This window comes from Lasiosphaeria miniovina (assembly GCF_030549165.1).
Source record: "Lasiosphaeria miniovina strain SMH2392-1A chromosome Unknown B0T26scaffold_8, whole genome shotgun sequence".
In the NCBI taxonomy this organism is placed as follows: Eukaryota; Fungi; Ascomycota; class Sordariomycetes; order Sordariales; family Lasiosphaeriaceae; genus Lasiosphaeria; species Lasiosphaeria miniovina.
Window position 1 is genome coordinate 267,574 of NW_026848227.1, and position 24,591 is coordinate 292,164.

At 52.9% G+C, this 24,591-nt stretch overlaps 6 protein-coding genes across 6 annotated transcripts; 4 read left to right on the plus strand and 2 right to left on the minus strand.

Moving 5' to 3' along the window:
* Window positions 1–2,335: 2,335 nt before the first annotated feature.
* On the plus strand, window positions 2,336–2,873 carry B0T26DRAFT_680781 (uncharacterized protein; the record flags this gene model as incomplete). The annotated part of the gene is made up of 2 exons (XM_060440540.1): window positions 2,336–2,378; window positions 2,455–2,873. The coding sequence occupies 2 exons, from the start codon at window positions 2,336–2,338 to the stop codon at window positions 2,871–2,873; spliced, it is 462 nt and encodes a 153-aa protein (XP_060289879.1).
* Window positions 2,874–5,507: 2,634 nt separating this feature from the next.
* B0T26DRAFT_657286 (uncharacterized protein) lies at window positions 5,508–6,402 on the plus strand (the record flags this gene model as incomplete). Its single annotated transcript, XM_060438770.1, is given in 4 exon segments — window positions 5,508–5,693; window positions 5,755–5,917; window positions 6,011–6,324; window positions 6,343–6,402. 4 exon segments carry the CDS (start codon window positions 5,508–5,510, stop codon window positions 6,400–6,402), a joined length of 723 nt encoding a protein of 240 aa, XP_060289880.1.
* A 1,190-nt stretch (window positions 6,403–7,592) lies between these two features.
* Window positions 7,593–8,546, plus strand: B0T26DRAFT_838820 (Alpha/Beta hydrolase protein; the record flags this gene model as incomplete). The annotated part of the gene is made up of 2 exons (XM_060447533.1): window positions 7,593–7,856; window positions 7,947–8,546. 2 exons carry the CDS (start codon window positions 7,593–7,595, stop codon window positions 8,526–8,528), a joined length of 846 nt encoding a protein of 281 aa, XP_060289881.1. The 3' UTR covers window positions 8,529–8,546.
* A 770-nt stretch (window positions 8,547–9,316) lies between these two features.
* On the minus strand, window positions 9,317–9,966 carry B0T26DRAFT_791542 (uncharacterized protein; the record flags this gene model as incomplete). Its single annotated transcript, XM_060446857.1, has 2 exons — window positions 9,317–9,570; window positions 9,663–9,966. Coding segments are annotated over 2 exons (558 nt in total), but the record flags the coding sequence as incomplete, so codon positions are not given.
* Window positions 9,967–15,574: 5,608 nt separating this feature from the next.
* B0T26DRAFT_744167 (uncharacterized protein) lies at window positions 15,575–17,907 on the plus strand (the record flags this gene model as incomplete). Its single annotated transcript, XM_060444372.1, has 4 exons — window positions 15,575–15,889; window positions 15,920–16,528; window positions 16,586–16,839; window positions 16,902–17,907. The coding sequence occupies 4 exons, from the start codon at window positions 15,575–15,577 to the stop codon at window positions 17,905–17,907; spliced, it is 2,184 nt and encodes a 727-aa protein (XP_060289883.1).
* Window positions 17,908–22,801: 4,894 nt separating this feature from the next.
* On the minus strand, window positions 22,802–23,884 carry B0T26DRAFT_657440 (uncharacterized protein; the record flags this gene model as incomplete). The annotated part of the gene is made up of 1 exon (XM_060438786.1): window positions 22,802–23,884. A coding segment is annotated over one exon (1,083 nt), but the record flags the coding sequence as incomplete, so codon positions are not given.
* Between the last annotated feature and the right edge of the window lie 707 nt (window positions 23,885–24,591).

Here is a 24,591-nt window from a genome sequence, read left to right on the forward strand (position 1 = left end):
CTCTCATCCTGCACCTAGGTAGTCTTGTCAATTGTGGCAGACACGTCATATTAAGCAACTGCTAACTCTCATATCCTTTATCTGTCCGTATACCTGCCTCGCACGAGATTGTGGCAATCATAGCACAGTCGACCGACTTTCTGCGACGCACCGCTGCACCGTTGCACCGCTGTAGCGCTGCATGATGCCTTTCTCTGTGCAAGATACTCGCTCGTCGACGGGTCTCATTGGGCGCGGGTACATGTTGACGCAGCTCCTATTCGTCTTTGGCCGCTGTGTTTCTCCAACCAGTTTCAGCCAGAATCGAACGTGCTGCACACCCCGCACATCATCCAGGCATGATCGACGCTTGTCTCTCTCCCGGGTAGTGTCCAATGAGACCGGCTTCTTCCCCGACTTCACCCGGAGATTCCCACTGTATCACTACAAAGCAAATGTGAGATGGTATTGTCGTGATTTGAACAGGAAGCGAGGTGCAGGTGGACCGCGACTTGCTTTGCTGTCTTGGCCGCCGACATTGGCCAATACCGGCCTTGGATGCGGACTAATTTTCTGCTTGACACGGAAGCGTCAGGCGGCACTCGGACTCAAACAACATCGGTGGGCTCAGCGACTGCGGTATCGCCGAGATAAGAAGTAATAGGGGACGCGAAGAGATTCACTGGACGCGGCTTTGGGACCACACTATATCCGCTGCATTTATGTACAACCACACCATCGACACAGGGCACGAGCAAATTTCGACCGACAAGGCTCGAGGCCGCCGACCACATCCATGTCTGCAGCATCCTAGTACAACCACACGGTCTCCTTGGGCAAATCATAACCGGCGAGGCTCTGGGTTCTTGACTTCTTTAGGCCTGAAATGAGGCCCTTGGCAGAAGCCCAGCTAGAGTAGACAAGGACTTGATCTGCCCATTGGTCAGCTTTGCAGCTCCCCCCACTGCTCCTCACCACACCCGAACGATATTGGGGGTGGTTGGAACATAAGCGCTTGCGTGGTCGGTCATAGCGCATTGCACACCCTCTACCATCTTCCTTGCCCCTTGATTTGTCAGACTTTCCACGACGAGAAAAGCCGCGCGGAGTCGTTCGGATAACAGCGGAGAGCGTGCTGTCTACTTGTTCATTCGAGCTGGCTCTTTGGATTTGGTAATCACCGCCAAATATTGAACAAGGCAAGCCTCCAGCTCTCCCTGCGTCCCAATACGGAAACCCCTGACGCAGTTAGCATCCCAGCCTCATTTTGACGTTTTTAGGTCGACAGAGAACGTTGAACCATGACGGCCATAACAAGAAGAACCGATTCTGAGGACTTGATCCATTTATTTTGTACCTATTGTAATCATGATGCTGTAGAATTTTACAATAGCTTTGCTAGAATACTCAAACATGGCCTATCTGAGCCCTGCCACGATTTTTCATTGACGCGGTACAAGTAATGGGAGGACTGCTTGGGGCTTTCTCGGGAACCGGAAACACCCCTCAAAACCGCTTTGGGGAGTATGCGGTAGTGCCGGGGACATAAAGAATACAATTCAAGGCAAGCGGTGAATACGAGCTGGTGGTGGGGCCGCCAATGACAAACGCGAGCGCGTTTTTAAGGCAATATTTGCCAGCTCCCTCGGTGAACTAGGGCCCAGGGGGGTGTGTAGACCTGGGTGTGAGGGGGGAAAGCGGTGGTTGGCAGCCTCAGCTCCTTATGGGACCTTAGCTTTTGCTATGTGCTGAGTATGGAACTAGTTATCAAGGAACTTTGGATCGCCATCTTTGCGTGAACCGAATACCTGTGCAGCTTTACAGAGGAAGCCGAAACAAACGCCGAAGACCACTCTTTGATAATGAAAGATAACAGTAGCTATTTCTCCAGTTGCGGCTACTAAATATCCACCGAAAAAGACCGAAAGAAAGACACGTATCATCCGAGTATCGAGATAGATACCTAGATACATACAGTTCTATCCTCCAAGAACCAGACTAACAAACACTGACAGAGCTACTGTGTTCTACAAGGTCGTGGAACGGGACAAGGAGCCAGAGCTCCCCCCCCCCCCCCGAGTTAGATGACAGCAGTGTGATTGGATCCTGAGACTCTCAGGAGGTGGGTTACCAGGCCTTAAGAAGCCGTCACTTCCCACACCTCGCACAGGCTGCTGGTGCTTAACCAGCGACCAGAGCCGTGATCTGTCCTGTTACATGCCCCCAAAACTGCCACCAAACACCTTCTGATCTTCCGCTACAGCTGGCTTGCCTTGCCTTCCTCCTGTCTGTCATTACAACTTTTTAAGCGCCGACGTGATAACCAACCAACCAATCAACCACCCAAGCCAAAGCCATGGCCAACGTGTACCTGCTTCCTTCGGGGCGTATTCACCAAAGTAAGCTAGGCGTGCGAGCCTTTAACCCCTCCCCCCCCCTCCCCCTCCCCGAAACCAAACCCAAACAGCCAGCCAGGTATGCTGACAGGCATCGCGGGGGAACCGATCACAGGCCGAACGGCGGAGGAGCTGAGCAGCTGGCAAACGCGGCTCGAGGATGAGCGGCACGAACTGAGGCGGAGGCAGCGGCGCGGCGACAGGAGCGCCAAGACGGCCGAGATGCTCCAGGAGGTGGATCTCAACCTCGACATCGCCTGCATCGATCGCAAGCTCGAGGGGCTGCCGAAGAAGGGCGCCGGCGGAGCAGACGAGCGGAAGCGGGTTGACGAGCTCAACGACGACCGCGACCTCGCCGGCCTGCAGCTCGACTTGTTCCACAGGGAGAAGGCCCTCCGCGCCAGCCCCGGCTCTGAGGACCTCAGGAAGCAGGTCGAGAATGTCAAGTACGAGATCCAGGTGCTCGACAAGGCCATCGAGGCTAAGAACAGGCCCTGAACGTCTGCTAGCGCTTACGAGGGAGGTGGAGGGTTAGCTTCTGTTCTCCTTCTGGTTTTATTTTCGTCGTTTATTATTGCTGGTGGGAGGGTATGGGTATGTGTGTGTGTGCCGTCTTGGCCTCCTTCCGATCGATCCTTTTTATTTGGTTTCACACTGGATTGGCTGTTATGGCTTCTGCCATCCTACTGTAGCTTTTGCCTGTCCGAGGGTAATAAGCTTGGGACTTTCTGATTGAGTATCGCTTCTATTTCTAGTCACTCTTTCTTCGCGTTTAAGAGGTTGGATATTATCCAAATTTTCCCTTGCTTTTCCTTTCTTTTTGTGCCGTTCGATACACTGGCCCAAAGTGCCAGGTAACAGGTTCCTGTTTTGTCTACTGGTGCAGCGGTAGTTTGTTACAAAAACTTTACTTGGCCGCTGCAAGCAACATCAACTATGTGTGCGGGCGCAACCCCAAACACCTTTGACGCTCAAGGAGACTGCCTACCTACCTGAGGTACCTATATTGAATATTTTGTACATGCAAGTGCCGCCAATGATCTCGTCACTACGGCGATAACGAGCTGATGATATCTGTGAGGGCCTGGTCCTCCAGGCCTCCCAGACGCTCTGACTAATCAGACGCCAGTTGGGTGGATCCACCCGACCAGCCAGAGCCCCACCTTGAGACGCCCTGGAAGAATCTCGCGAGGGGAGGCTTTTGAGCTTCTTTTCCCTTTTCCCTTTAGTTTAGAATCTTCGTCTATAGCGCCCAATAGAGGAGTTCCGCCCTCATTCCAAGCCGGCCGTGACAGTAAAAAAGATTTACAACAAGGACACCCTCGTGTCTTGGGTTCGGCTTCTCGCTCTACGAGGCTTAACGCAACAATTCCTGAATAAGTAGCTTCAGCCGTTTGGGCCAAGGTCAAGACAGGCCCATTGATCTTCCGGCCGCAAGCAAAATGGACCCATATGAACATTCTTGCCAGCCAAATCCAGGGTTTGGTATCCGTACCTCACCAATAATGTTACGCGTTGAGACTAGACGAAACATAAGAGACTTACCATAGAGACGGCCGCATGGACGGGATGGAACACACGGAGAACGGGGAGCACAGGTAGCACGAGGAACGCAAGGGATACAAGTGACACAAGGACATAGCGACTACATGTGGGCACCCACAGAAGCCGAAGATGACGGAAAAAGAAAGGAACGCCAGGAAGGACATATAATCAGAAAAGGGCAAGGGGACTAAAACGAACATGCGAATTACCATACTGAATTACTTTAACCTACTGCTAGCTCTATAAGTATCTCGGATGCGCGGAGAAGCACCACAAGAAGATAAAAGATCGGCTGCAGACGAGGAACGCCAAGAAAGAGGTTTTTTTAACGAGCTACACGGCCCGTACGAATTTTCGGACGAGCTAATAATCATGTAGGCTTGTTCCACGAACACCATTTGTGAACCACCACACTCCCCACCGCCGCCACCACCTGATCTTGACGATGATCATTTATCCTTTCTTCGAACAAGCGTTGGCCTGGCCATTCAGAAGCTCAGAGAATACGCTAGATTGATGGAGGAGAGCCCAGCATACTGGTCGGCTATAATACTACCCCAGGGCACAAGGAGAAGTGGGTCAACCAGTTCCTGGGCAGCGACCGGGCTGAAGAAGCGATGAGGGCATTCCGGGATCTCTACGAGGCCGAGTACGCCGGCATCCCTCTCCCAGTGCCGGTTCGTACGCCTCACGAAGGTCGAGGGAGTCATCTTACCACTCACGACTACCATGATGACCCTGATGACCCCAACCTGAAGGACGAAGTAGCTGAATACCTTCACGAAAGTGTCAGGCGGGTGGATGACATACTGGCTTGGTGGAAGGAAAGAAGAGAGCGTTGGCCCCGGTTGTCAAAGATGGCTTTTGACTTGTTATCAATACCGTCTATATCAACAGAGTGCGAGAGGGCATTCAGCCAGGGAAACCTGATCCTTGGGACTCAGAGGCATAGTATGCTCGACGAAACCCTGAATTACCTCATGTGCACGAAGAATTGGGCGACGAAATGAAGGTCCTGAAGGTCGAGGGCTTTTTTCCGGTCTTAGGGTGCTATTCGGGGCTCGATTTCCTTGTTTTTTTGGTGGAGCGGCAAATTCCGTCAATTAAGTCAAATAAAACCCACCCAATCAGAGAGAGCCTTACACACAGATAAATACACCATTCCGGGCCTCAAATACAGTTAAATAAGGCTTCATATTTGGCCTGATTGAATTGATGCCAGCGCTGTAGTATTCCAGCCGTTGACCGAGTCTCAGCTTCAACTTGTCTTTTTTAAAGTCTGCCCATCGCATTACGCGCGTTGAGCAATATTGCCAGAGCAATGGGCAATCAAGGTACAACTCAGTCCGCCGTACGTGCGTAGACAGCGACACGTCAACGATGGAACTCGGCCATCTCCCTACGAACGAGGCAATGTTGAAGAGCAACTCGGCATATACCACTAGGATCTGGGAGATAAATAACTTCGAGCCCGATTTCCATTTCCCAGGTCCGTCCTGAGAGCATCTCAATTCAGGACCAAGCTGCACGATAAGAGGCACCATGGCGACATCTTCTTTAGCTTTTTTACCCTTGTTCTTGACTGGGATGTCTAGTGCAGTATCTGTCAGCAGAGTCCCGGCTCATGTATTCCGCGATGGATCGTCCGCTGGTTTACCGATTGACCCCAACATCACTAGTAACTGCACTTGGTGGATTGACCTAACTACCTCGACGACCTGTGCTTCTGTGATTGCGGAGAAGGCTATTACCCTGGACCAGTTTCAAAGATGGGTAAGACGAATGAATCAAAGCTTTCCGCCTATCTTGAAAATTTGTGTTAACGAATAGCCAGAACCCACCTGTTTCCGCCACCTGCGAGACTCTGCAGGCTGGACGCCCCTATTGCGTCGAGGCCTTGTCCGAGCTAACAACGGCGCCGTCATCTAGTATTAGCGTATCAGCACTGACAAGTCTTCAACCCCCACAAAGCGATCTAACGCAGTCACCACATGTATGTCAATCTTGAATTGCCTCGTACATACCTCACTAGAAACACTTGTCTATTTTATTCTAACACACTGTTTCATGTATTAGCTGTCCCCACCCAGCCGGACTGGTCGACAACTGCGACGCCATCGCCGGCGCAAACGGCATCATGCTCGTCCAGTTCCTGTCCTGGAACCCCTCTGTCGGCACAACGTGCGGCGGGCTGTGGGCTGGCGCATACGTCTGCGTCGCCATCGCCATCGGAGGCGCTGTGCCCTCGTTGTCAACGACGCTATCGTTTGGGAACGGCGTCGTAGCGACGCTTACGCCTACGCAGCCGGGCATGGTTACCAACTGCCAGAAGTTTGCGTTCGTTCAGTTAGATGACACGTGCTTGAGTTTAGCGTCTGCAAACAGTATCACTCTAGATCAGTTTGTGTTGTAGAACACCGAGGTCGAAGGCCGAGACTGCGGTGGCCTATGGCTGAATTTCAATGTCTGCATTGGTGTTTGAGACCGGGTACATGGATATTTTCATCAATAAGAGCCGGGCTCTGGAACTAAATATGGTGTATTTGGTTCGGTATCCCACGATCACGTGGTGGAAGAAAATAATCATCATTAAACTGATCGATTTCGTTGGACAAAAAGTCATTATGTTAACCCGACTCTTGTTATAGAAGAAAAATATCATTCTCTGGAGGCTTGACTGCAAAACCCGGGCAACCAACCTGCCTATGGTACTCCGTACAGGGTGAAGGCCCGTACAGCTGGCTGGCAGCTGACAAGATAACTGTGTGGAAGACCGTGACAGGCTTGTTAGCGCTTGCCAGCCCCGGCCACCTGCCACACTGGCGGATGTGAGGCACTTGGTGCGCTCAGCTGACCCCTTTCTCACTATTTTTATTTGCAAATAAACAATTGGAATCATACCGTTAGCGCCTCTGTAATCACGAACTTCTGCTTAAATGAGCCCGCGTGCTGATGGCGGGAGTCGGAAAGTCCGGATAATCATTCGATCTTCGGTGCATTCTTTGTTCTTGCAATGTCCGCGGCCGTGCCATTTCTCAAGACCGCACCAGGTCACAATAGACAAAAAATGTTTCGAATGAAACGGCAGTCCTGGACAAGGTGTATCTACACACAGACTTGCAGTTTTGTATAATAATAATTAATTATGATGACAAAAGTGAGGCTCTCCTATTCAGTCAGAAACGCGTGATCTTCCTTGCGTGGATGTGAGTGTCACTGAGCGTGCAAGCCCGAGGTTGCATCCTCCCGGAACACTGCACCGAGAAATACCCCGTGGAAAATGGCCCGAAAATCAGTCGGACTGCCTGGCACCACCACCATCGGCGGCCGGCCATCATGCAGCAGATCAGCTGCAGGGCGACGCATCGGGAATAGCTCCGATTCCGGACAGGACGATGATAAGACACCACCAGTAGCTAAAGTACAGGAATTGCAGGCCGACGGGAATCAGACAAATAATCCCCTCACGAGAGATTGGGGAGGGCAGTAGATAAGGATGGCTAACCCCGACGGCGGACGGACGGCGTCTATATATGCCATATGCACTGCTAATCGCCCGGGTCTGGACCAGTCCAGCTACGGTCCCGCATCCCAATCCCGGATTTCGAGCACGCGTCTCGTTTCCCCCTTTCCTGAGTAATTTATTGCATAATAATATCCCCGCCGCCCGGCATGGTGTGTCCCGACTGCCTCTCGGGGCGCGTGCGGACCGAGACGCCGACGGGCACCGTGACCAAGATCCACGGCCTCGACACGTACGTGGCCTCGCCGCCGGACGGCGCCGTGCCCAAGGGCCTAGTCGTCATGGTTTCCGACATCTTTGGCTGGGAGTTTGTCAATAGCCGCCTGCTGGCGGATCAGTATGCCGCCGCCGGCGGGTTCCTCGTCTACCTGCCCAACTTCATGAAGGGGGGCGGCGTGCCGGGTTGGCTAACGGTATTTCCCATCCTCTCTTTTCCATATCCCCCTATTAGAGATGCCTTTGCTGGGGGGTTAGTCACGGAAATCGAGCTGACCACAAAACAGGAAGTGCTGTTTAAGCTGCTGAGCAAGTCCGGCGTGGTCGGCTGGGTGCGCAAGCCGTGGTACGTGGCGCAGATCGCCTACTACGTGGTGCCGTGGCTGTTCTTCAACCGGTGGACCGTGTCGTGGCCGATCGTGCGGGGATTCTTCGAAGCCGTGCGCAGCAATGCGGCCACTGCAACATTACCGGTCGGCGCTGCGGGTTTCTGCTGGGGCGCCAAGCACTGCATCTTCCTGACGCACCCCGAGGGCGTCACCTCAGGTGACAGCAGCAAGCCGCTCATCGACGCCATCTTCATCGCCCACCCTAGCGTCGTTAAATTCCCGGCCGACGTCGACAAGGTCGCGCGCCCGGCCTCGCTCGCCATCGGCGACAAGGATGTGACTATGACCATGGAGCACGTTGCCATCACCCGCAAAGCGTGGGACGCCAAGAAGGGTGTTGTTGATACTGAGGTAGTTGTCTATCCGGGCGCCAACCACGGTTTCGCTGTCAGGGTCGACTACTTCAATGAGAACATGCTCAAGCATTACCAGGAGGCCGAGGAGCAGGCGGTTAGGTGGTTTACAAAATATCTGAAGTGAGAGCTGCGAGTGTGTGGGTTTTGGTCGGGCGAACTCGTGTCTTGTCGGCGCTTGGCAGTCACAGGCGGAAAAATTGAACGTTTGCGAAGAACACGGGAGCTATTATGGTTAACGTATGTCACTATGTCACGAGCCACCCTGTGTAACGAGCCAAATCCTGGGTACTTTGACTTTAGAGAAATCTCAGCGCCGCATTTATATCGTATCTAATTAAATTTTATGTCAGTCCTGTGGTTGGGTTATCTCAGATTCCCGAGGAGTTCTTCAATCTATATTTTTCGTCAGCATCGCCCTCTTGCTGCCTAGTCTGCCGAGAGCCTTCTTTCATGGCAAAACAGGCTCCTACCATCACAGATCTACCACTATGTTCTCACGACTTAACAAGCATAGAGACACATTCAAAGCCTTGTAATTCACAGGTCGATTCGCTCACCTATACGACTATTTGCGCTAAAGGTACGAAGATTGACTCTGTTGCCACTATGTCAAGGGTCAACAGCGCAGGACAAAGATTGCCACCAATGGCAATCTTACGCACCATTAGCTGCCTGGTAGGCTCCAACCGATGTACGCGTTCGTGTGTATATTATCGAGAAATATCTCATCTCTTTTACGTAGATTAGAGGGAGAGGCAGAGGCAGTCGACATAAAGCTCTGGTAACAAGCAGTTCAGATTGAGTCTTGACACACCACAACAACTGGCCGGCCTCCCCGAGATCCTGTCTCTACTATTACATCTGCGCCACCGTGGCCATCCATGGTGTTGGCGCAGTTTCGTCCTCCACAATCTACATTGCGTTCATCTGTGCCAACCTGGCCTTTGGTTCCGGCGCAAATACCTCCGCAGGGCTCTTCCGCTTCCGACCACGTTTTACCTTGCCCGCGCTAGTTTTCTTAGCCTCAAGTATAGCGACTTTCTTAGCCTCTTTTGCAGCCTTCTTATCGTCTCTCGCAGCTTTATTAGCTTCTTTCGCGATCTCTTTCGTAGCACGGTCGGCTCGCGCCGTCTCGAGGTCCTCATAGCTCATCACTCTCGCGGTCCCTAGTCTAGTATTTCTAGCTTGGTCGAACGGCAAACTTTGGCTTCGTTATTTATTTATAATAAGAATTGGTTGTACTCCTAAAGGAGAGCACGCTCGGCAAAGGACAGTTGGGCGGCGTTTGTAAGCTTCTGTACATGTCTCTTAAGGCGCTGTCTGCTCGTCTCGTTAAGTATATGAGCATCCTGTTTAATCAGATTATGTAGAGACGTAATAGCTTCTGCTGACGCTGGCGTCAGGGGCGTTTGCGGTACGTGGTCTTGCGCACAGGAATCCACATCGTTGATTTTCGGAACGGCTAGTGCAGCAGCGGGCTTCGGTGTATCACTAAGTACCCTGTCTGGGTTGAAGGGGAACAAACCGGCTTTAGCATACCCGGCTCGTATGCTCCTCGACGTGATTGCTCTTTCCCTGGCAGGACTGTATAAATAGATAAAATGCTCCTTACCGACTATTCCTATACCTCCTCGCTCTAGTTGTTCGACCTGGTCACGGTATGCTACCTTTAGCGGGCTAAAAACCGAGATATCACAGGGCTGGAGCTTGTGGGAGGTGTGAGAAGGGATGCGACATAAGGTGATGTTATTTTCGAAATAGAACTCCAAGATCTCAAGGGTTTCGTGTGTCCCGAAGCCATCGTATATTAGTACGCGTGGTTTCTGGTTAGCCAGTTCTCTAGTTTGGGGGTCAAACACAAGCTTGAGCCACTGTAAACTGATAGATGAGTCGGCGTATTTACTATTAGAGTACGTATAGTGACATCCAGGAGTGGGGTGCGTGGTCTAGTTGGCTCGGTGGGTTGCTGCTGGCCAGATTATCATAGGGTTCAGGTGCCTACCGTCGGCACTCACGCATTCGATGGTAGTCGCCGTCGTGCGCTTGATACGCACGCCTCTGTAGCTTCGCTTGCTATCCTTGCCCACTATGACTTTGATAGAGTTGAGCTTGGAAAGCATGACGCCCGTCTCGTCCATGTCATACACATTCTCCTGAAGCACAACAGGATTATGGAGTACCTTTCCAATCACCTCGAACCAGTGTACAACCTTATTGTAAATGTCGTAGCGGTTCCAGTCCAGGGCCCCACTCTTACTCGCTTTGAGTTCTGGATGGCGTTTGTAGAAGAACTGAAGCCAGTTCCTTCCGGGTGGCTTGCTTGGTCTATCCGGCGGCCGCCGCCGCTGGGCAAGACTGAAGGCTATCGACCCTATATATTTTATTCGAACGGAACGTCCAAGAGTATCCTGTTGTACCAAGAACTTAACGAGGGCTTTTTCCTCCCACGGTTTGAGATAACGTTGGCTTTGAGCCTTCTCTTCGATCGACCGTCGTCCGCGTGCCAGCGCTGCCAACAACTCAAATAAAGTCAACTCAAATAGCTCAAATCAACTCAAATAGCCAACTCAAATAAGCCATTTTTGAACCCAACTCAATTCAAATAGACCGGTTATTTGAGTTGGGTTTAGCTCAAATATTTCCATCGCTTGGGCCCTTTTTGGGCCCAGTTTTCCCTGCATTCCTGGGCCCAGGGCAGCATTTGGCCATGGCCAACCTGTTAAGATCTGGGGCTTCCTGGCCTTCATACTTGGCGCCCTATAAATTGGCCTTTACGATCAGGAACTCGAAGAATTAGCCCTACAGCGTCGGCTACGCTGTTTTGGCCACGTTCTAAACCTCGCCGTACAAGCCTTCATTCTAGGGAAGTCAACCTACCTTGATCGAGCCATTAACGATAACTTTATCGGTTAGTTATCGCTTAAAGAAGAAGAGGCCTTGCTAGTAGGTTGGCGGAAGCAAGGGCCAGTTGGTAAGCTGCATAACGTGGTGCACTTCATTCGCAGGTCGCCACAACGCCGCGAGACCTTCCTTCAAATCGCGCGCGGCCAGTTGAGTAAAGAAGAGGCTCGCGAATTCGGCTCTATTGTTTTTGATAGGAATATCGAGGGCTTACAGCTTTGTGGCGATAATTCGACGCGTTGGAACTCGGTATTCTATATAATCCAGCGCGCAGTGCGATTGCGGCCCAGGTCGATTTTTGGTACCATCGCAACCAGAGCGAAAAAGACCCCAAAAAACGCCTCCCCACTGCTAACCTGTTGGAACCCTCTGACTGGCATCAACTTACGCTTGTTTTGACTATTCTTGAGCCCTTTAGAAGGATCACGAAGTGGTTTGAAGGCAGATCAGCGAGTTTTCCTGAAGTTATCGCTATAATAGAGTGGCTGACTGATTACCTTGCTCACCAGCAGCGAATTCTGCACCCAAATTCCGAGGCGCCAACAGAGTTCACGGGTGGGCCTGTCTACGCCTAGCTAGAGATCACAGTCGCTAGCCAACAGGCTCAATCAATCGCCCTTGACGACGACGACGATGCCGACGACGACGCCGAGCCTTTCTTCTCTACCGTAGCGAATTCGCAGCGACCTCGGCGCAAACGGCGGCTTCCTGGCCGGCTAGCCGACTCGGTCATCGACCTGCCGCGGCGCCTGCCGACCGGCCAGGTTATCCTTCTAGTCTTTGAGTTAGCCGACGACCTACCTGCCCTGCCCTCCTCCCCTGATCCTGACGACGATCACGTTTCCTTCGTACGAACCAGTCTCCAACTGGCCATTTAGAAGCTTCAAGAATATATTGGGTTGATGGAAGAAAGCCCTGCTTATTGGGTCGCTATGCTCTTGCACCCTGGGCATAAGAAGAGGTGGATGGATAAATGCCTAAGCCTTGATAGGGCTAGGAAGGCATTCGCTGCCTGCCGTGATCTTTACCAAGCCGAATACGCCGACCTTCCTGTGCCTATAGCGCCGCAGCCATCAGCCCTGTCAGACCCAGGCAGTCATCTTCGCTCTTACGACTACTACGACCCGCCTGAGGACCTGGGCCAGAAAGACGAGCTGGCTGAGTACTTTGCAGAACCTGTTTGGCCGGTGGATGACATACAAACCTGGTGGTTAGCTCACAAGGAACGCTGGCCTCGATTGTCAAGGATGGCTTTGGACCTATTGTCGATACCGGCGATGTCATCTGAGTGTGAGAGGGCCTTCAGCCAAGCCAAGCTGGTCATTGGCACGCAACAACATTCTTTGGTCGACGATACCATCAATATCCTCATGTGCCTGAAGAGTTGGGGCTTGTTTTGAGGGCGTTGGCTGGATTCAGCGCTCTTTTCTGGTCTAGGGAGTCAATTCGGGGCCAAATTTGGCAAGATTTCGTGTTTTTTTTGGTGGTGCGGCAAGTTCCGTCAAATAAGGTCAAATAAAGCCAACTCAACTCAAATAGGGCCTCAACCCAACTCAAATACAGTATTTTGAACTCAATTCAACTCAAATATAGCTTCATATTTGAGTTATTTGAGTTGTTGGCAGCGCTGCCGCGTGCACAGTGCTGGAGGGTAGTGCGAGGGACGTCGCCATGATCTGCTAGGGCACGGAATGATTTAGACACGCCATGGGGAGCTCCTCGCGCCAGTACCTGGGTAGCTTCGTCCATAGTAGCGTTAGCTTATTGTGGTGATAAGGAGTGGTGAAGGGAAATGAAGCGAGCGAGGAAGCCCGAGCCATGGTCTAGACGTGGCGACCCAACAAGGAAATCGCCCCACAACGAAATCTCTGCCCCTGTCATCTAATTTCCCGGCCTTCAACTTCTACACAACACAACTTCATCAATTCTAGTCCAAACAGCTTCAAAATACGACATGTCGGACCGTCGAGAGCAGCTCATTCAAGCTGCAATACTTGCAGTTGAGCAGGGCGCCTCACAGAAAGACGCGGCCAAGTTATACGGCATCCCTGCTTCCACCCTCTGCAAACGCATCCACGGGGCAGAAAGTCGTGCCCAAAGTAAACAAACCGAAAGAAATCTCTCCAATGCACAGGAAAGCTTTCTAGCCGACTGGTGCCTCAATGAGGAAGCTGCAGGGCGCGCTCCTAGCCGTCGTCAAGTGCAGAGATTCGCTCAAGCTATACTGAATGAGGCCGGCACGACGAAGGCCGTTGGGGAGCGGTATGTAGACCGCTTTCTACGCCGCAACCCGGCGGTAAAGATGAAGAATTCGACCTTGTTGGAATCCTCTCGCGTGCGCGGTTCAACTCGTGAAGCTTTCGAGGACTTCTTCAAGCGACTGGCCTTCCAAATCGAGGATAAAAAGGTTATCCCGGCCAACATAGCCAATATGGATGAACACGGTATGCAGGAGCTCGAGACCCGGGCCGGAAAGGTCATAGGAAGCTCCCTGACGAATCGAACTTACGTTCAAAGCTCTGATGCAACAACCTGGGTCTCAGTCATCGAATGCGGCACTGCTGAGGGCATTCGTTTGAAGCCTGTGATTATATTTACCGGGGCCAGTCTTCAAGGACAACACTTTCTCGATAACCTCGAGCTGGAGGCTGAATTCCCGGAATGGAAGTACGATTACTCAATTACCGGTTGGAGCAACGCCCAGATCGCGATAAAATGGCTCAAAGAGGTCTACTTGATCCAAACCAGGCCCCAAAGGCCGGGGGATTGGCGTATATTGATCCTTGACGAGCATTCGAGCCATATGAACGAAGACTTCATGTTGTTGGCCTTCCAACATAAGGTCCAGCTTGTCTTTTTACCCTCACATACATCGCACAAGTCCCAGCCTCTCGACCGCTCGGTATTTTCACCCTTGAAGAACTACTTCAGGCAAAACACCAAGGCCCTAGCCAGCTTTACATCGTCAGCTCCTATCAACAAGGTTCGGTTTCTTTTCTGCTATAGAGATGCCTCGGCACGGGGCATGAGCGCCCGTAACATCATCTCGGGCTTCCGGAAGACCGGAATTTGGCCTCTCAACCCGGCTTATTTACTTGATGACCCGGAGGCAGTCAAGGACAACGAGGCACTCCCGGCCCGGCCTACAACGCCGCCGACGACGGCCCCGAATGACGATAACAGGCTCTTCAAAACACCGCACGGCAGTCAGGACATCAAGAAGTACCAGGACAGTATTCGGAATGCCCTCAGTCCGGCCAGCCGGCGTGTGCGGGCTTTGTTTACTAAGGTCGGGAGGTCCCTGGATCTGAAGAATGCAGAGATCGCGTCTTTGAAGGCACAAATTACGCATCTCACGACCGAATTAGAGGCTTCAAAGCCTCGCACGCGTAAAAGGGTATATGAAGATGGAAATGAGCGATTTGCACGCATTGAGGACATCGCCAAGGCACAAAAAGCTAGTCAAATGCCCCCCAAGCGGAAAAGAGTGGCCCAGGCAGGAAGTCAGCCACATGCGGTCGAAGAAGCCCGGGAAATAATCGCCCGTGGGCTTGAGCAATATATACAGGCCGAAGAAGAGGATTGAGGACTTTTTTGCTAGTTATTTTGTATAGAAATGGATCATTTGCGCCCGTAATGTGGACGTGGGCATGGTGTGGGGCAATTTCGTTGTTGGGCGATTTCGTTGTTGGGTCGGCTCTTCTAGGTGGGGGAGATGAGCTAGACCCTGAACGGTGACTCACTTTTGGACCCATCTATTTTTAGATTGAACCATTTTTGGGTCCAAGAATTCTTGAACCCGTCCATTCCGGATTCTCGAGTCCTCGTTTGGTCGAAACTGAGGTTGATGACTACAAGAATCTCGACAAGACTCGTATACGCTGAGGAGTTCAAGTCCGCTTTACCATCCCGTCCCAAGAACGGGAGCGTTCCAGTACTGTACCGCGGGTAATCATAAGCACTCCACTGCCGCCGTCGTGCCTTTTCATTAGCTGCATTCGTTGCTGCGAAATTTGGAGCTACAGCCTATGTCACGTGAACCTGTCCTGGTCGCTGCCTGGAGCGCCTTCGAATCAGGACACAGAGCGCGAGTCCAACCCGGAGGCCTCAGCTGGCCCAAACCCCGCACCCACGATGCTTCCACATCCCGGAGCGGGTTCAATGCCTTGCCGAGAACTGAACTGAGCCCCTGCCATCGCGGAAACCGGAAGCGCCTGATACGAAGATTGCCTCTGGTCATTACACATCAATTCTTTTGCATAAGTCTTCATGGCCGACCCCATCGGTACGACGGCAAGCATCCTTGCGCTTGTTGGCGTATGCGCGAAAATAATCGAGTACATTCAAGACGTGAAGGATGGCTCGAGCGAACGCATGCGCTTAAGGAAAGAGATCATTTCAACCAAGGGAATCCTCGAAGCTCTTATTACGACCGTGAAAGGCGCCGAAGCAGCACCAGAGGCTTGGTCAGAAACCATCCGATCCATAAAGCGGAAGGGGGGTCCATTAGATCTTCTTCAGGAGGTGCTCTTCGCTCTTCACGATGAACTCAGCCGAGCAGCATCCGCCAACCGCGTCGAGAGAGTGGGCAGGAGTCTTTTATGGCCATTCAAGAAAAAAGATATCGAGGAACGGTTAAAGGTCATTGAAAGACAACAGTCGCTCCTTGCATTCGCTTTGGACAATGATCATGTGGCCTTGTCGAAGGAGATTCAGGGTGATACCCGCGCTATCCGTGGCGATGTGATAGCAATACGAGCCGAGCTTGAACAACAGAAAGACGACGAGAACCGAGCCACTATACTCGGCTGGCTGACGCCAGTCGATTATACACTCCAACAGCATGATTTCATCAGCAGAAGGCAAACAGGAACCGGCCAGTGGGTTCTAGACTCAGCCGAGTACCAGACATGGCGACAGACGGCAAAAAGCACTTTATTTTGTCAAGGCATTCCGGGAGCGGGAAAGACAATCCTTACTTCTATCGTTGTCGAGGACCTGACGACGCGGTTTTTCGAAGTTCCAACGGTCGGCATAGCATATATCTATTGCAACTTCCGGCGGAAACAAGAGCAGCGTGCGGAAGACCTCATCGCGAGCCTACTGAAGCAGCTATCTCAAAGCCGGACGTCTCTGCCAGAAACCGTCAAAGCACTGTACGATAAGCACAAGCGAAAACAAACACGGCCCTCCATCGACGAACTCTCGCAAGCCCTTCAGTCAGTAACTACATTATAAGAAAAGGTTTTTGTCATCATCGACGCACTAGACGAATGCCAGGCATCTGGTGGCTGCCGCTCGAGAGTTCTGACAGATATGTTTAACCTTAACATTAAGTACGGAGCGAACGTCTTTGCGACGTCCAGGCCCGTCCCGGAAATCACGGCAAAGTTCGATCAAGGCGTTTCCCTGGAGATCCGTGCTAGTAAGCAGGATATAGAAGCGTATATCGAGGGGAATATGCCACGACTAGAGGCTTTCGATGATTGGAATGAACAGCTGCGATACGATATTAGACGACAATATCAGACGCGGTAGATGGAATGTACGTTATCAGATGTTACTCGCGATCGGCTCTTCACTGACATGCTTGTAGGTTCCTTCTGGCACAGATTTATCTCCAGTCACTAGACGACAAGACGAAGCCAAAAGCGGTCAAAAATGCCTTACGACAATTTCAGAATCAAATGCCCGGATCAAGTGAAGAGCGGAAGAGAGAAATATTAGATCAAGCATACGACGACACATTACGAAGGATCCAAGAACAGAGACCGAACTTTCAGCAAATTGCAATGAAGGCTCTCGCCTGGATTACGCACGCCAAAAGGCCTTTAAGGATAGTGGAACTTCAGGTAGCCCTTGCTATTGAGATTGGCGACCCTGGCCTTGACAAAGACAATCTTGAGAAGACGGAACGTATTATTTCAGTATGTGCTGGGCTGGTAACGATTCAAGAAGAGAGCGAGATCGTCGAGTTCGTCCACTACACCACGCAAGAGTACATGCAACGAAAGCAGAAAGATCTGTTTGCAGATGCAGAGTCGGAGATCACAAAGTCCTGTGTCACCTACCTCTCGTTCAACGTGTTTGACAGCGGATTCTGTCCGACCGACGCTACTTTTGAAGCCCGGCTTCAAGCAAACAGGCTCTACGACTATGCGGCACACAACTGGGGACACCATGCGCGTGCTTCAGGATTCTGTGAAGGTATTATCGCCTTTTTGAAGAGTACTTCAAAGGTAGAAGCATCTAGCCAAGCGTTAATGGCTATTAAGTTGTCATGGACTTCGACATACAGCCAAGACGTTCCAAGACGAATGAGTGGATTTCACTTGGCAGCATACTTCGGCGTTCAAGATGCTGTATATGGCCTCCTTCAACACTGGAATAGTATAGATGAGAAGGATAGCTATGGCCAGACGCCGCTATCGTGGGCCGCCGAGAATGGCCACGAGGCCGTCGTACAGCAGCTGCTCGCTAAAGGGGCCATCGTCGAGACGAAGGATGACTATGGCCAGACGCCGCTATTGTGGGCCGCCGAGAATGGCTACGAGGCCGTCGTGCAGCTATTGCAATCACATCTTCTACAACCTTCCTCATAAGAATTCCCAAGGCCCCCTCCACCCACCACCAGCAATAATAGAAAGGCTCTTACATACTTTTTAGTTTTCCAAAAAAATAATTTCAAAGCATTTTTTAAATTAGTAATTCCATGTAGATGCCGCCATATAAAGGGCCCACTAGTAGGGGTAGATTTAGTTTCCAGGTCACATGCAGGGAGCTAGGTAGTGCAACAGCCACAGCCTTACAGTAAATAGTGTAGCGCTCGTCGGTGTTTAGGAAGAGCTAGAATGAAAGGTACCGATCGATGTGATGAAATTACATGAATCGACTTTCTGTGCAACATCCACGAATGAAAATGGCTTTACATCAGAATAAGCAAGCTCAGAAGGCTAGAAGCTATTGACTATCGATTAACAGGTGTCACTAGAGTCTCGTGGTGGAGCTATACGGGCAAGAGACTCCGTTGCCATACACGGGGGGTCTCCGCATAGCAGGCAGCAAAGACGGCGACATGAACGAAAAATGTCGATTGAAAGGCGTCTCGGGAATTTAAAATGATCTTGTCATAGGTTCGCACAAATTTTGATCAGATTTAAAGAGAAATGCAAAGCCGAGATTGCTCTAAAGTCAAAGTACCCAGCATTTGGCTCGCTACGCAGGGTGGCTCGTAACACAGTGACGTACGTTAGTTGTTTTCAGGGGTTCATTATGTCTTATTGCTTTCGAGAGTCTTGTATCAAGATTGATCTAGGCAGTGATCAATGATTTAATTATCATTATTATCACCGCTCAACCTAAACACTGAGTCAGCAACACCGAGGATAGGGGGGGACTTACAAAACAACAAGCACAGTTGTAACTGCCGACGACGGGTCGTTTATCACATCACGCAAGGCGAGCTTAAGCCCAAAGAGCTTAACCACGTGCTGGCCCTGCACCTCACCCTTAGGGATGGGGCCGGGGATCCAGGCGTCGTCGTCAAAGTCGATGCCGGCCAGGGTGCTGAACGAGTGCAGGGGCGCCGAGCGCTGCTGGCGCAAGAGGAGCCAGTCGCTCTGGTCGAGCGCCATAAACAGGGCCGGCGTGAAGACGCGGCGCACGTAGGCGCGCACGGCGAGGCGCACGAGCAGCTGCGTGACGCTGACGTCGCCGAGGTGCTCCGCCGTGTCCAGCCGCAGGGCTGCGCTGGGGACCGTCACCGTGAGCCGTGCCGGCCCGTTGTCTTCAGGCTGCGTAGACCGCGCCTCGAAGTCCTGAAGGAACCGGCCCTCGAACTCGTCAGCAAGCTTGATCCGGCTGCGGCGCGCAAACGAGCTGGGGTGCTGCAGCCCCTCGACGGAAGCCACCATGCGTGCGTTCGCCTCGCGCCCGAGGGCCTGCCCCCCGAGCATGGCCAGCAGCCCGCGCAGCGCCGACGTCGACGCCGCCCGGTGGAAGAACTCCTTGTCGGCTTCCGACGTGTACGCGAACACCTGCCCCCGCTCCAGCGCGGGAGCCGCCCGTAAAACCGTGCTCAGCAGCAGCTGAGCGTCGGGCACGGCGAGGTGCAAATCCATTAGCAAGTCCGACATTTGGCTGGTCTATTCTGGGATTTGCTTCAACTTAGATCTTAACTCGTGTCTGAGCTTAATGCTACAGATAGGAATTCAGCGGAAATTAGTGGTGGCAATGAAGTAAGGAAGTTACACTGAACGATGGGGAGCGACAGAGTTTCAATTTTATACGAAGTATTCGAGGAGGAATAGTGAAAATCCAGTCAATGCCATTGTTCAAAGGGGTTAGGGAGGGAAGAAACGGTCTATCAAAGAAAGGTTATTGTCTTGTTGTGGTATCCAAAGAAGGAATTAAGCGCCCTAGTGGTTAGGTTGTTCTTCAGCGCTTAGACAAAGAGAAGAGCGATCGTTGCCGCGTTTAATGCACATACTGAATGAGCCTGTTCTATATTGAGGTAATACCGAGCTTGATCTAACGCTGTTGAGGGGACATTTCCCGAGGCCAACGATCAGATTTCGGCCCTCCCTGTCCATGTACCCGTATGCGTTGACGAGCGCCCTTCTCTTGCTCCAATTGATGTGGTGGAACTTGTAATAGTTGGCGCGGTTCTCGTCTTCGCACCAGTAGATCCCGTGTGTCTCGTCTTGTCGGAGCCCATACGGATCAGGGTCGAGACACTTGACCCAGCTCATCAGTGATGGCCGCGTGACCTGGAGAGATGTAAAAAGGCCGAGCAACCGGCGGCATGGAACCAAGGGGACATATTTCTCGTATGTGATGGCGAGGCATTGGGCGGGCCGCTTGCAGTGCATACCTGTCCCAATACGATCCCACCCTCCGTCGGAATCATCTAATGCGTGGAGGATGTCCCGGTCATCCAATTCATCCCGGGGCTCGAGGATATTCGCGTGGCACCCGCAGTCGTTATAGGTGAGGGCCGGGTGGTCGGGACTGTGCAGGGAACAATGAATTGGCTCTTGCGGCTTCTTTCTTCCATTTCCCTCATATAGCCAGAGCAAGACATATTCCTTTAGACATTAGAAACGCTTGGGGTCGAAAAAGGCCATTTCCCTTGCACGATGCCACCCCTTCGCCGGAGAAGCGAGGTACGATCCGCCATTGCGGTGAACAGATTCGACTGCGCTTTACAGGTCGGCAGTGGCGAGACCGCCTCTAAGACGAAGGCCAGGAAGGTTGTGGTAGGAGCACCAGGAAATCAGTATACCCGGTCGTTTGCCGTGCGTGGCGTTGCACATTGAATGCGCGCCTTCCTTCTCAAATCTCACCCTGATCGAGCGGTCCTTTTTGGTGCCGCATTGCGCAGCACGGCTAGGTTTGTGACTCGCGTGGTCCCAGGTCAGGTTCAGCTTCGATGAGGCACTGGGTCCGCTGGTATCGAAGAACTCTTGTATCGTTGCCCACGAGATTGTCAGATGGTCGCAGACGCGGACATGCCCTTCTCTTCCTATGCAGATGCGCGTCGTGGAAGAGTCGCGTCGCTGCGCCATGGAGAAGAGACACGCCGGGTGGTCAGTTTTACAGCCCGAGCAATACAGAAAGGTGCCTTCTAATAGCCTGCGTCGCGCCTCGCGGGACGAGCTGTTGCTGGAATACGTTTTGCAGTACAAGTCCCGGCGCAGTAGAGGAAGCAAAAGTGGCCTCAGTGAGTCTGGGATTTTCTCCGTGTTCCACGGTGTTGACTTCTAGTAAAACCGCCATTTAACAGGGGAGTCGTCTTGAAACCTGCGGAGCCGCTCATCCCCGAACAGTCGTATGAAGACACGGCTTGTGCGTCAGAGATAGAACAGACTGAAGTGGTCTGCCTGGCTCATTATTTATAGTAGCACATGGTCTGGAAGCCTTGACAGGAAATCCGAGGGCTTGTTGGCCAGCATGGGCTTGTCGGCTGTCCCCTGATCGGTATCCATGGTTCATTCGTGACAGACAGAAGCAATTGTGACGGCTCGCGGATGCTTGACTGGTTGTCTTGGTCATTGGATCCCATCAAGAGAGGGGAGAGATGGTCGGTTCGATTCTGTGGAGGAAGCTGGGTTATATCATGGGTTGAGTTTGTCGAACCTTGTCGGCATCATGAGTTTAAATTTCGTGCTGGCTAAGGTCTAAGCCTCGAAAATACGTCAGTCGAAGGTCGGAGTTTTTTTATCTACCCCCCACCCGAGGGCTGCGAACTCTGCCATGATTGAGGTATATTCGCCGCCCCTCATCCCCTAATCCAAAGTATTTCGACTGATAGCTCGGGTATATGATAATGTACTGCGTTTTCCTACTGACATGTCCGACCATTTGGTCAGGGTTGGTGGCCGGTGCAGCTCCGCTTGCGACCACCTACCCAACTCCAAGGGTGGACAAGGGCTCTGCTAAGCCCAGTAGCACGAATTCTGTTGGTGTTATTATCAAGCTGCGAGAATTTTGGCCTCTGTTGAGATGACCACAGTCTCCGCCTCGGTCTCGGGAGAGACGGCGAGGATATCTGCCCCTGTCGAGGTGAATAAGCTGCAGCCGTCTTGTCGGCAACGCCTTCGACGCAATCAACAAGGCCAGTGAAACAATCTGCGACCGGTCAGACGTCCAGCAAGATACCGACACCTAACTCGGCAGCCCTGGCGTCACCGTCACGCCTGGCTCACCCATGCCCAGGCCACTCTCCCACGCCGCGCTTTCGCTGCCATCCACTCGCATCCCATACCTGACGGGCCTCCTGCCGACAATTTTCAACACCCCGCGCGCCGTGGCGTTGGATGGCGCAGTGTTCAGCTCGACGGGGCCAAATGCTCGGGCGATCTCCACGGGCGACATGGAAACACGCCGGCCGAGCGCCCAGAAACCATAGAACAATGGTAACACGGCCGTGGCGGCAAGGAGTGACGCCGCAACGGCCCCCGCCAGGAACCCCCGGTTGGTGACGTAAACGGCGACGACCACGTCAGCTCGGGTTGCGTTGCGTAGCGTCTGGCGGTAGGCCTCCTGTGCAGTAATGTTGGTACTGCTGATGCCACTGTCTCCATCGCCACCAAACACCGGCGCGCCAGCAGCACGCAGTACACAGCGCAGCGCGAGCTCGCGGAGGGCGCCAAAAGCGAAGCGTCCAGGGTCCTCGAAGCGGCGGTCACACGATGACGCCGCAGTGGCTAGCTCGTACGCGAACAGGCCCTTCGCGAGCGTGTTCCACAGGCCGCCGACGTCGAGGAAGTTCGCGTCAGCAATGATGCTGTAGTTTGCGGCGAATCGCAGGTCCAGCAGCAGCGCCACGCCACCGTGCGTTGACGAGTTGCCGCTGCTCACGTCGTCTCGCAGTTCAGTCAATGTCTCGTTCGCCACAGCCACGTCGTCGGCGTACGTCGTTGCCGGGTCCAGCGACACGGTGCCGTTGCTAATCACCACCGCGTACCGCACCGTCGCCGGGGTGATGTTGCATTGCCGCTTGCGCAGCGCTGCACCGTTCGTTGCGTTGATGCAGCCCCTAGCCGGCTTCCACTGCGCATCGTATGTGAAGAGCCGCAGCGAGGCGTGATCGGCTGGCGGGGCGTCGCCGTCGCGGATGGATGGGATGATGGAACTGATGTGCTGGTGAGATTCTTCTTCGGTGTAGGTTACGGAGCTGATGAAGACGGGTGTGCTTTGATCCGTGTATCTGTCTGGGCCCCCGGCCGCGTCGAAATTCGGGAGGTCGATGGTCGACTCGTTGCAAGAGATGGTGTACCCCGCTGCATCGATATGGGTGCGGTATGTGCCGTCGTCAAGAGACGAGTTGGGGGGGCTGGCGATTCTGATGGGTGTCCTGGCAAGGTATTCCCGCATTACTGTGCTGAACTCTTCGGTCGGAACGTGCAGCTCCTGCGAGTCGTCGCTGACGTAGACGGTGAATCCTCGAGGGAGGCGAGGGGCAGCGTAGACATCCAAGTCAACCACGTTAGAGATCATACGGGTCTCAACCGAGAGCGCCCGCTGCAACAGGGGCGAGTTGATGGCGGCGAGCGTGACAAAGGAGGAGGCGATTGCCATTATGCTGGGGCCCCGAAACAGGACGCTCAGACCGGCGTCGAAAACGCCCTGGCTTGCTGCCCATCGCCAGTGAAGATCCTGCACACGGCTCGGACGGTGCGTGGCCATAAACCACCACCTGACGGCTGCTCCGCGGACGAGGGTGAAGTTGAGCAGAATGGTAACGGCGGCCGAGGCGATGGCGAATAAGACTGTCGGTGAGACCTTCCAGCTTGCTACGCTAGTCCCGTCGGCCGCAATGGCGATGGCGAGCATCGAGCCTACAAAGACAAATATCAGCAAGACTCCAATTGCTGCAGTCCAGGGGAACCGGGCCCAGACTCCAGTCTGCCATGGCGGCTGGATGCGGTGTTGGGGCGTTTTTGTGGCGTCACTTTCATGGTCGCTACCCTCGTCGCCGGTCGGCACGCGTTCGTCCGCCGACACGGGAAACGGGACAAACGGAACGGCGCCGTTTTCCAGCGGCTGCGGCTGTCGCCCTATCTGAAGGTAGCTCATTTCGGACGAGAATACAAATGCTTGGGCCTGCAAGCAACTTTTTATGACGGAACCTTTATAAACCCTTTGCGATGTGAGCGGTTGGAGTGACGGACCAGGCAGCGATCTTTTTTGATGCTGGCGCAGTCAACAGGCAACCACCTCGCGGCCACGCCGTCGCCAGGGGTATTATAGGTCGGGGATGTAGGCCAGCCTCCGCCTTAAGAGCTTGGCAATACGACTCTGTTATACTGCAAGGAGCCCTGTTTGCACCCGCTATCCTATTGCTGTTCTTGGTGGCATTTTACGATAATCCGAAGAGGCACTGTTCGTGGTATTCTAACCACGTAGGTGTTCCAACGGGTCAAAAAGTGGTAGTACTACCGGGGGGGGGGGGGGGTGTAAAGTTGTTCTGATTCATCTTCTCTCTCTGGAACTAAGGTAGGTTCTGCTTGCGACCGGGGTTTTTGTGTGTGTGTGTGAGAGGTCCGCGCGCCGCACGTGCCTACTTGCACGTGCGTACTCGCGCGATCTCTGCTTCCTCCCTGCTAGTGTGCGGTCACCAGTATCGCTATTCCAACAGGCACAGTAGAACTCTGAACTCCACAAAATCCAGCCCAGACCATTCGAGTGGCCTCCTTACCCCTTCGTTACCACCATATTACGTCGCACTACATTCCCGTGTTTTCCTCTCTTGATTTCGAGCTCATAACTCGGGATTTGGGACT